Source organism: Nematostella vectensis, chromosome 11, assembly GCF_932526225.1.
Source record: "Nematostella vectensis chromosome 11, jaNemVect1.1, whole genome shotgun sequence".
In the NCBI taxonomy this organism is placed as follows: domain Eukaryota; kingdom Metazoa; phylum Cnidaria; class Anthozoa; order Actiniaria; family Edwardsiidae; genus Nematostella; species Nematostella vectensis.
The window spans coordinates 4,258,817-4,270,591 of NC_064044.1; the positions used below are offsets into that span (position 1 = coordinate 4,258,817).

At 36.7% G+C, this 11,775-nt stretch overlaps 1 protein-coding gene across 2 annotated transcripts in view; it reads left to right on the plus strand.

Moving 5' to 3' along the window:
- Positions 1 to 3,796: 3,796 nt before the first annotated feature.
- Positions 3,797 to 11,775, plus strand: part of LOC5503766 (protein pangolin, isoforms A/H/I/S) — an 8,801-nt gene continuing 822 nt past the window's right edge. Inside the window, exons 1-8 of one of the 2 annotated variants that reach the window (XM_032371996.2) lie at positions 3,797 to 4,116; positions 6,878 to 7,155; positions 7,319 to 7,519; positions 8,165 to 8,339; positions 8,912 to 8,944; positions 10,112 to 10,265; positions 11,081 to 11,153; positions 11,274 to 11,775. The exon at positions 11,274 to 11,775 is cut by the window's right edge and continues 822 nt beyond it. In XM_032371996.2, the coding sequence (XP_032227887.2) occupies positions 3,952 to 4,116; positions 6,878 to 7,155; positions 7,319 to 7,519; positions 8,165 to 8,339; positions 8,912 to 8,944; positions 10,112 to 10,265; positions 11,081 to 11,153; positions 11,274 to 11,439 (1,245 nt within the window). In that variant the 5' untranslated portion in view covers positions 3,797 to 3,951 and the 3' untranslated portion in view covers positions 11,440 to 11,775. The remainder of the gene's footprint in view (positions 4,117 to 6,877; positions 7,156 to 7,318; positions 7,520 to 8,164; positions 8,340 to 8,911; positions 8,945 to 10,111; positions 10,266 to 11,080; positions 11,154 to 11,273) is intronic. The other variant, XM_001624668.3, reaches the window with a different exon arrangement.

Consider the following 11,775-nt stretch of genomic DNA (forward strand, 5'->3'; position numbering starts at 1 on the left):
ATGGTTAGCATGTTTTGTGAGCTAACCCAAGCAACACATGTTTCGTGTGCGACTAGTTCCATGTCTCCCTTGTTATTGACTCTTTGTTTACAGCATTTAACTAAAGACCGGGGAATTATTTGTGCTGCGTATTATAAATAAGTCTCGACTCAGAGCGTCTCGATCATAGTTCCGCATCTCAGCTGAGAGAGACGAACTCAAACGCTAAGCGCTTTACGCGTTAAAATGGATTTTAACTTATCCCTCCACCCATGGACTTTTGAGGTAATATTAATTCACCTTAGAGTGTATTTCTGAAAATATCCACACATACTCGGGGTTGGGCGTAGGTGTTCGATTTCGTTTTCTTTAACCTTACGATTTATTTATTTTAATTTTGAAACGCGCTCGTCCTTTGTAGGAAACAGGCTATTTTTTTATTGCTGCTTAGGTACTGAAAATCTAGAAAGGGCTGTTTTTTTAGAGCTCCTTTAACAGTTGTCTTATCAGCTTCGTCGAGTCTTTCGTAATTTCCTTAATGGTTCTCTTTGCCTTTCTTCGTAGTTTTAGAATTTCGCGCGCTCTTTTAAAAATACAAACCGAAAACTGCTCATTTTGTGTTCAAATGTATACTTAGATTACTATAGAAAACAGTGCAAAAGCTTAAGTAGAACACGAACAATGAATTCGAGCTCTTAACAAAATTGAATCTTTTTAGAAACGCCGATCTAAATGGGAAATTCGCCGACAGTCGGGAGTAGTTCGACAAATCGGTCCGAAACACGCATATGTTCTTAGCGCGAAATAAGATTATAGTGAGACAAATCCACGAATTACTCCAGCTATACGGCAAATAAAAAAACACAGAGGTGTCAGAATCGCAACTTTTCTTTCTCTTCCGTGACAATCGTCACGAAAAGCAAATATAATTCAAACTATAAAACGGCTTGCGTGTTTTCGCCACGATAGATCGTGAAAGCGCGCGAAATGGGAGCTCTACTATTTCTCATGAAATCAGATAGAGTAAAATCCACAGTGACATTTAAGAAGGTTTTGATGCCAAATCCTTGTCATATGTCGGCCTATGTTCAAGCATTCATTCTCCGCGTTATTGGTTAGAATTTACTCGGCGGCATTTTGTGAAAAGGAACTTCGTTCGTTAGAAGACCAGAAAGATCGGAGAGTTCAATGAGTCGGCATCTTTGATCTGCGAGTCCTGTTCATATTTGACTCATGGATTAATTTTCCCCGTACATAACTACTGAATATTCATTTCCTCGCCATCTCGGACCCTGTGCTGGGCTGGGGTCGATTTTAAAGGCTTCGCACGAAAATTGTCAAGAACTTTCCCAGTCATCCGGTTGATTGCATGCAGTAACTGCATTACCCTGCGTTTTTTATTTCTCATTTAAAATACAGCGGTATCTTGAGTTTCGGAAGAAGCAAGAAACGGAGATTTCTGTCTTACTCGAGACAGGAGGCGTGTTCCACTTAGATATTCCGAAATCTAAGGGGAAAATCATGCAAAACACATTTGGTTATTATTGCACATCGCGAATTCTCCAATCTCCATTTCGTTGCTCCATATGCTGTCCCATCAAGTAGCCATCGGAGAGTTGCCGTCCCAACAGAATTAAGAAGTATACCAAATAAATATCATAAGTATATATAAAATAGAACTCTAATATTTATTTCAATTTGTAATACCGTGTATTAAAGGAAGGTTTTTGCCTATTGTGCATCTAAGAATTCTCTATAAATACTGACTCCCTTTTGAGTATACCGCCATTTTTCAAAATCAATTGCATTATATTAATGTTGTGACATTTTAGCGGCGTTTTCAAGCCTTTTATCCAATCACAGATGATAAATCTAGCTATTATTATCTGGGCCACGTAAAAACCGAGTCTGCCGAACTAGTTAGCTTCTAATCTCTGTTATTTCGAATTCAATTTAATTTTCTGATATTTTTCACCGTACTATTTTTCCTATTGGTTATTGTTTTACTGTAGTGTCTTCGTTACTAGAATAATGCAGTAACAATTGGGATCTTTCTAAATGTCGAATTCGAGATAAATACCCTATCTAAGTAGCTCTAAGGCGATTTTCTCGGGTTGAGAAATTAATAAATCTTTAATTTGAAAATAATTAAGAATAATCGCACCCAGAACAATTATCCACGGATTGCGTCGAACATCTAAACATTAAATTACAAAGAGATCATATAGAATAGTCTTTAATCCTCTTAGTATATTTTAGAGTATTATACGAGACACACTGAAGTCTATTAATTGCACCTTTAGGGAGTGTATTACAGACCCATGAAAAAAAATAGATGCCAAACATCAATATTATTTTGCTGTAAAAATATTTTGCCCTTTTGGATAACAATCAAACATGAACATATTTTTTTCAAGTATTCAAATCCATTCAAACAAGCAAAAAATAGATGCTAAATATCGCTTTTACTTAAGATTATTTTTCAGTGAAAAATAGCTTTTTGAATAACTATAAAAGATGAAAATTAGTCCTTTTTTTTTTTTTTCAAGAAATTCAAATTCATCCAAACAAGTTCTCCAAAAAAAAGTCGTTAGGTCCATGATTTTCCAGAAGCATATTACAATAGTAAGCCTTCTCTTTCTAGTATTCGTTCTGTATTGAGAAGTTCAACCACATATTCCATACCTTTGAAAAGAATCGATAATAAGAGTATAAAAGGTGACTGGATCAAAAATAAATATAATAATGTACCAAGTAGAGATCATCGTATCAGGTTTAATACTCTTTTTTCTCTAATTTTTAGTAATCATGAACAGTCAAAATATAAAACTTTTCCACAGAGGTGAAACTGGTCCTAACTTGTATAAAAAAAATATTAAAATTACAGAAAAAAACGACTTCATAAAGCCTGAACTGTATTCCTTTTCACACAAACAAACCAAAATTTACATCAAACTCAATTTAATATTTCGAGGTCTGCAGTTTTATGCCAATTGCAAAAACCTTTACCTAGCAGAGTGTTTACTTTTTCTGAATATTCTGTTAAAAATAATTTTTACCTCCCCTATTCCTAAAAGAATACAAACAGCAGGTTGGAAATGTTACAATACTAGCTTAAGTGAGCAGGCAATTGTTAAAGGTATTTTTAGCCCTTTGGCCGCCCTTGCAGTAGAATTCGAAAACGTGTACGACATAATACTCGAAGCACGCGAAAATAGCTAATGAATTTAGCGGAAAACTCGCGCGTGTCTCGAATTCTAAGGCATTTCCTTGGAAAGCCGACGTCACCAACATGACCTTTCGATGTCCTTGGATGTCAGTCACGTAGGTTCTAGTTTCGCCTCTGTTTGCTGTCGAAAACCTGTAAAATTACGCCTAAAACACCTCAACCGAGTGAGTTTTTACGTTCATGGCACGCACAACGCATAGAAGCAGGACTACAGGATAATCTAGTTTCACATAAATATGATTTTTTTTGTTTAAGATTGGATATAAACTCGGAAGCAACCTTCGAGCGATGTTGTTTATACATGATGGATGGTGTGACATCCCCTCAATAAAACACAACACTACTAAGCCATATTAATAAATACATATTCCCCTACTAGGCTTAACATCCAAAAGCTTATAGTTCTAGATTTTTGGGTAGTTTTCCAGCTGTAAAGATTGTAAACGAATTTCTTAGACGGAAAAACTCCACTCAGAAGGCTGGCCTACAACCAAGACGGATTCGAGCACGCACGCGCATAATTGGCGAGGGCCTCCGCTGATTGGCTGTTTGGAGTGATTGTGTGATTAATCTCTGTCACTCAGGCGAGCGGCGTCCTTTGAAGTCAACCTTTGATGTAACCGCCGCATCTACTTTGCTCCTACACACACACATCGAACACTGAAGAGAGAAGTGGACACGGAGAGAAACTAGACTTAACCACAGGCTGTTGCCTTAGAGTTTTACTCACATGAGACGGTAGTATGCCTCAGCTTCCTAGGAATTCCACTGACGATTTCGGCGCAGATGACGAAGTTAAAGAATACAAACACGAGGATGGTGAAGGCGAAGAGAACGGGGCCACTCTCGACTTGGTCAATGACATTAAGACCGATCTTATAAAAAAAGAGGCCGAGCACCAAAGTGGGGTAAGTCGGACTTGCTATGGCCACCTTCGTACGAGGTTTGCACGCCGTGATTCTGGTACTTTGAAGGCTGCCTATTTTGGCCGGCGCAATAGCGGCTCACTGACCGTCACTACACACTTCGAGTCGCAAAGCGGCAAAGCTCAAAGTAATAGACACAAAATCGTATTGTTTGGCAAAATAGTAAATAAACTTTAAGATAGGACCTGTATATCAATTTTGAGGGCTCCAATCTATAAAAACTTTAGACAACTGCTAATGCACGTTTAAATCTGCTATCCTTGCAAATTTTAGCTGGGTACGATGAATGGAGTATTTTCTAGGACCACAGTTTGAAAATTCTATGTTCGCGGTCTCGAGAGTCAAAGAGATGCCGACAGTTCTAACGCGGCGGCCTTTCCGTAAACCGTCGGTTCGTTGTAGACTTATATTAACATGTAATAAACTCGGAAAAAAAAGCTACTAGTTTAAAAACATTTGTGGATCCAGCAACTTTAGTGCTTCGCGGTATTTAAGTTTCGAGCAGTTTTTATCTGGTCCTGAGGGTTAATTTCCCCTACTCCCTTTACCGTACTAATGTGTCCCCATACACATGTACCGGCGTATAGAGTTTCACTGTCAACTTCTATAAAGCCGACTATATTGTTGATGTATGAGTTTGCAATTGAAAAAACTACATTTCACCCTGGTTTTCTGGTCACTCTGACCTAGCACGGTCTGATCTTCCTCATTTATTTTTTAATGGTGACGATCGGAATCGATTATTGTTTTTTATGTCTCGATTTATTTCAGCCGAGCAGCGATTTGTCGCTACATAAAAAGCTTTCTTCGCCGTAAAGTTCCTTGAAGTATTTTTGTTAGATTTTTGTATCTTTAGTGAGTTCTGGCATGATAACTATACGTCCAACTGTACTACTGGATTCATGGACTTGAGGACAACAGCAAAATATACCAATTATTTCACTAAAAGAAGGAGGCTATTCATCCGTAAGAAAAACATTTCGATGGCGAATCTTAAGAAGGCCATTCTACTGCTGCCACTTTTTCGAATCGTAACATTTTCATGCAAAAATGTTTCTCAGATTCGCGTTTAGCTCTAATTATACCTGAGTGAAAAAAAATACGCCATTAAAGACTATGTAACCTCTGATGTATTAAAAAACCTTGCTATTTCGTTGAGAAATGGGCTTTAAAGTCTCTCGCCTCTACTTTTAGGTAACCGTTTATAAAATAAAATAAAAATGTAAGCGCAAAAATGTATTTTTACGCTGAAAGATTGTTTTATTGGGTAGTTTACGTTTTCCTCCATGCATTTTCGAGTTTCTTATTTACTCGTTAGCTCAATTTCTGGGGTTTTCGTTTACTTTGAACTTAAAAAGGTGACGATTTGAACAAGTGATTGCATTTCTTCAAACGCAATGTTCTTCCCACAAGAACGCCATAGAAATACTTGCTTTTTTTTACAAAACGCCCCATCTTACAGATTTTGACTTTTGGATCTTACAATAGGGAGCGAACGAATTTTTATCTAGAAATTTTTGCCCCACGCGAGCTCGATTTTGCACACTGGGTGTATTTTTCTCGAGTTTTTATCCACGCCTGTCATATGTCTTTTTATTTTTCGTGAAGATATATAATTTTTAAATTTTCTTAACAGAGTTATCTCTATTGTTGTCAGGTTTCTTCAGAGTTACTGTTTAAAACAACAATTATCATTATAGTCTCCGTTTTCGGCTATAAACGCAGCAAGAAAGGTAGATTTTATCGCCGGGGTACGACTTTCATGTCGATTCAAACAAAAAAGGTTCAAAAGTAAACTTTTGATTTACATTTTTTTTCTAAATCTAAAACATCTTACTGGTGTGCAAATAAGATGTTTATGTTGGAGTCAGTGGTGAGAATATCTTCCACATATAGATTTAATTTTTATTGCCTCAACCCTTTAGCAGAAATTGGTTATTTAGTCCTCCCTGTATGCTAGGCTAACACAGCTGGGGACCCTGTATAATCGAAAGCAGCCACACAAACTTTCCAATATGCAAGCAACAAACAATATGGCAAGCCAGCTAATGCTATGTAATTAAGAGCAACACCCATAACTGGTAACCTTACTTGATAGGAGAAATACTTTATACTGTTTCAAATTTGATTTTTTTAAAGATAGAATATGTACTTTTGTAAGCTGTTGTTTTAAGGTTAGGCCTGGGATAAAAGTAGTTCTCAATGTCTGTTTTCCTTGATTAAGTTTTGGAATCACTTTAAAGTTATTTAGTTTTCTATTGAATCTATGGACAGGTGTCCGGCTAACAGTTTTACAAATTAATGTTATTGTATTTTAAGCCAATTTGCATTAGCAACAAGTATTGAATGCTTTTAAAGGCATTGTGATAAACTGTTCTTTATGTTTCTAGTAGTCATTCGTCAACCTTTTTCCAGCATTTTAGCCATTTGGGCCTGACAAAGGGCTTTCCCATTTTGTTTATTTATACTATTTTTTTCTTCTCACTGCTAGATTTAAATACAACTAATATATGTCAGGAAAATAGATGTGCGTAAATAGTTTGTGAAATAAATGAGGATGAATTCAAATGGCAAGAGTTGGCTTCTGCCCCTGGATTAATTCTATTACTTCAATACCGTATAATAAACCAGGTGGTATTTTTGTTGAGACGCTTACATGAAAAAAAGCAGTTCAATAAATAAATCAAAATATGAAGTTCAAAGTTTTGGTCTCCTTTAAAAACTTGATTTACTTTATCAACAGCAAGAAACCAAGACACCATCGGCTGATTCCAGCAATGCACCTATCGCCCAGTTACTAACCTTCCAGGATCGCTATAATGATCACCTAATGCCTGGACCTGGTTACCATAGAAACCAGCATGGTAGTGACAGTAAACACATGCGCAGCTCTCAGGCATCGAGCGGTATATTTCATCCTGGTCACCCTGGTTACACAACTGCTGTGGCAGGACAATATCCTTACGTTTACCCGCCTGGAATTAAACCTGAGGGGAGATATTACCACGACCCTGCACTGTGGTAGGTTCGAATTAGTTTTCATTAACTCTGAGATTGCAAGTATGAAGTGTACCAAAGTGTGCAGAGATGCAATGAATCGCATAGATGTTTTTATCTTGAGGAATGAAAATGGTTGTAGCAAGTTTTGATCTAATCTGTCATCTTCATCTTTCCCTCCCTAAAGGCCACACCATGGTATACCTCAGGGGTCCCCTCAGTACCACCCGGCATACCCTCCCCCAGTGTCTGCTACCACAGCGGGCATACAGAGACTATCGCACCAGGCCATGACAGGCGACCCCCGTGCCGGAGTACATTGCGGCCCAGCTCCTCCTCCTAATCATTCAGTCATTACAAGAGCACCATCTTCGTGTGTCGCTGGAAGGTATGTGAAGACTGGTATTTTCCGTGGCGCACAAAAGGAGTGAATTTTCACTGATTTGGGCCAGTGCCCGCAAAGAGGGAGAGGCAGAGGAGGCTAGAATCCCCCCACCCCACCCCCCACCCCGCTCTGCCCGTTGTCATTTTGCCAGTACTCTGCTATGGTGATCCTAGACCTCTTCTTGTGTTTGGAGACCTCTGTGGCCTATGCAAGCTCATTGTCTTTTCCTAAAGGAGTTAAGGGGACATTACAACAAAAGGCTTGCCCAAGGATGTGCTCTTGTATTCAACAAGGGTATGACAAGAAAGAAAGCCTTAAATAACCACAGTTTTCTTTCTCTATTACTTTATGCAGTGTCTTTCACTATGAGTGAAGAACAGCTACTGTAGCAAGATATTAGGCTATACATTTTTTTTTTATTTTTTTTTATTTTTTTGTGTGTGTGTCATGGGAAGAGGGGGGTTGTGGAAAAAAGCTTTTCACCTGGATTTGTGAAAGAAAATCTTGGAATTCTAAGAAAATTATGGGGAGCTGGCATTAGTGAGAACTTATGATAGAGTAAATACCATTTTCTTCTTACAATTAAATTTAATCATTAATGTCTAATGTATATATTGATATTAATTCATTATCCAATTTACTTAACAGCACCTACACCTCAGCAGAAATCGAAATGATGGAGCGAGACAGCAAATTACAGCTGCAACATATCAAAAAACCTCTCAATGCATTCATGCTCTATATGAAAGACATGAGACCTAAAGTTGTCGCAGAGTGCACTCTAAAAGAAAGTGCTGCCATTAACCAGATACTTGGCAAGAAAGTGAGTATTTTTCCTTCTCTTTTATAACACCAGGGAAGAAATAAGTTATTTATATTGGCTATTAATCTACATGCATTAAAAATTATAAAAATGGCTAGTTAGAAGTACTGATACAGTATTTTCTTATGGGTTCTCATATCTGAAGCCATTAAAATCAAGACAAATGAGGTTAATGATATTGGTTCTATGTGGTGTAAAAAAGATTCATTTCAGAATCTATTACTGGTGGTATAGTTTGTAAATATGGAGAGCACACACCCCTAGAAATTCTTTTTATACAGCATGATATTGAATTCCATTCTAAGGGGTGAGAAAGGTGTTTTATTCTTCTGTTAAAAACCTCTAACAAGAAAGCCCTCTATTTTAACACTCAGAAGTCCCCCATTCCAATTCATTAGTCAAATATAACCTTTTCAAAGAAGATGCTTCTTGCAACTGGTATTCTGAATGTGTTAGCTTTATAGAGTATTCACATTCATATTTGAGCTATACCCAACCCTATTTTTGTCAAATTTGGCAATTTTTAACCATGTGAAAACTGATTGGCTGATCACAATCCTCTTGGGTTTCAGTCAGTGCCTCAAGAGGAACACCCATACTCGCAGGTTAAGAAACTTTTTTATTTAGTTCGAATTATGATATTTATATGCTGATTATAATATATTGTCACTAATCTTATTAACATTTGGTTTGGTGAACTTTTAAAGTCAAATCTGAATTTAAAAAAAATATGTGTAACCCTCCTGTGATTTTGGTCTTATCCTGTTTTGCTTAATTTGAGTTATGATATTATTTGTGATAATATTGTATTGTTACTCATCTTGTTGATATTTGATTTTTTGAACTCAGTATAACCCAACACAAAGTAGTTTTTTCCTCACCTTCTTGATTTTATCTTTCTTATAATGACTTGTAGCTTTCTGTTTATGAATTTGATTCTTGACATATAATGACCTTCAGTTTCTCTCACTTAGTTTGCTTTTTGGGTCACAAGGCATACACCACTTTTCCTTATTCTTCTTTTCTTGCTGGAGTTTTCTTTTTCTTTATTTACATCAAGACTAATGTACCTTAATGTGTGTACAGTTATTGTGTATTAGTTGTATTCCCTATACTGACATAGACGGGTAGTGGGGGAGGGGGGGGGTGGGGAGGCGGACTATAAAGAGAGGGGGGTACCAGAAAATGTTTACTCAGTACAGTACAGAGATCTCATTTTTATACAGCCTCTGTCAGCAGCCATTTTGTTACCCTGGCAAAATACCAAATGTCAAAAAGCATCCATTGCCATCTGTTGATTTGGGGAAGCCAATGCAATATTTTCAATAGAATTTGAAGAATAAAGTATTAAACTTTGTTTTAAAATGGTTATTTCATGATTTCAGCAATTATGTGCCTTGCAATATTAAATAAAAAATAACATAGGTGTGGCTGACATGGGCTCTTTAATAACTGTTGATTATGAATTGTTATTGTTGAATATAATGTATAATTATCCCTTGATGTTTATCTACCAGTAATAGGATAGGGAAGGCCTCTTGAAAATGGCAAAACGTCATATTTCATTTTTACCCTGGCACTACAATGCCCCTCACACAAAAAAGTTTCCTATTAAAGATCATTAAATTGCATTTCAAAATATCCAGGATGGGCTATTCTTATCCAATGACAGATCACCTGGAAATTATCATTTCTCAATGTTGTGAGTTTTGTGAAGATATTTTGGTACCTTACATACAGAGTTCTTTAACCTGTTTGCCCCGCAATTTCAGTGGCACGCCCTGGACAGATCAGAACAAGCAAAGTACTATGAGATGGCAAGAAAAGAACGGGCGCTGCACCTACAGTTATACCCAGGATGGAGCGCAAGGGATAATTACGCACAACAAGGGAAGAAGAAGAAGAGAAAAAGAGATAAGTCTCAAGGTAAGGCCAGCTGCAGTAGGACTATGATAAAGGTGGTCGCGACGGTTGTGTTCTTCATTATGATGGTTATTTCTTTAATGATGGTGGTTATGAGGGGAAGCGTATTATGATGATGGTTATATTGATGACAAACATGCTAATTATGATGATAGTAATATTGATGACAAACATGCTTATTATGATGATAGTAATATTGATGACAAACATGATGTTTTGATGCATGTTATTGATGGGGATATAGTGTTCAAATTATTTTCGAGCTTTTTTATGACGAAGAATTCTTTTTGACATGTTGATGATGAAAATGATGATCTTGACGTTTTGATGATGTTAATGATGATGACAATAGATGTCATTTCAACATGATGATGATGGTAATAATGATAATATAGTGATGTTAATGATGATGACCATAGATGTCTTTTTGACATGATGATGATGATAATGATAATATAGTGATGTTAATGATGATGACCATAGATGTCTTTTTGACATGATGATGATGATAGTGATAATATAGTGATGTTAATGATGATGACAATAGATATCATTTTGACATAATGATGACCATAGATGTATTTTTGACATGTAGAAGTTTTGATAATGATGATGTTGATGAAAATGGTGATGATACTGGGGATGATGATGATGATTATAAAAAAAGATATTGATGGTGACAATGGTGAGGAAGCTGATGATGAAGATGTTGGTGATGATGATGATGATGTTGATGATTATACCTAGATGTCTTTTTCACATCTATAATGATCTATAATGATGATAACTTGTCTCTGACCTTCACCAATACTTTGTAGAAATCACCAACCCCAAAAAATGTCGTGCAAGATATGGTCTGGATCGACAACACGAATGGTGCAAACCCTGCAGGTAATTATCACACATTTTCTTATTTTATATCACAAACAGACCTACCACATCATAGCTGATTGTGACAAAGTTTCCCTCTATCTTACTGTATTCTAAGTCTTGATTTGCTTTACTTTCCAGACGGAAAAAGAAGTGTGTACGCTTCCTTGCCGGTAACAATGATGGTGCGGTCGGGGGTCTTGGTGAAATGGACTCAGAAAACCTTGATATAAGCGGTGGCTCTAACTCCCCTCCCCCTCCCTCCACAACAACAGCCACAAGTAATCCAGTAACATCAGACACTTAGTCCATACCTTCAGAGAATTAATAATAAATTTTAGCAGAAACCTGTACAGAATGTAGAATATAGAGTATCATGTACATTATTCCCGTAAAACGTTATCTGTTTTAAATACTCCCATAAGCGTATGCTTGTTGCTGTATACATAACAAGGGGTGTTTGGTTAATGGTTTCAGTTTTTTTTTTAACAGAGCTTATATTATGAGAAATGTTAGTTCTGGATATGATAACTGCAATTCCCATGCAAAGTCAATTGCTTTATCATTAACGAAAAGTCAAGTTATTATTTTTTTTGTACTGGTTTGCCTATAATTTCTTGAAATACTTTTCAAGAAATAAAAC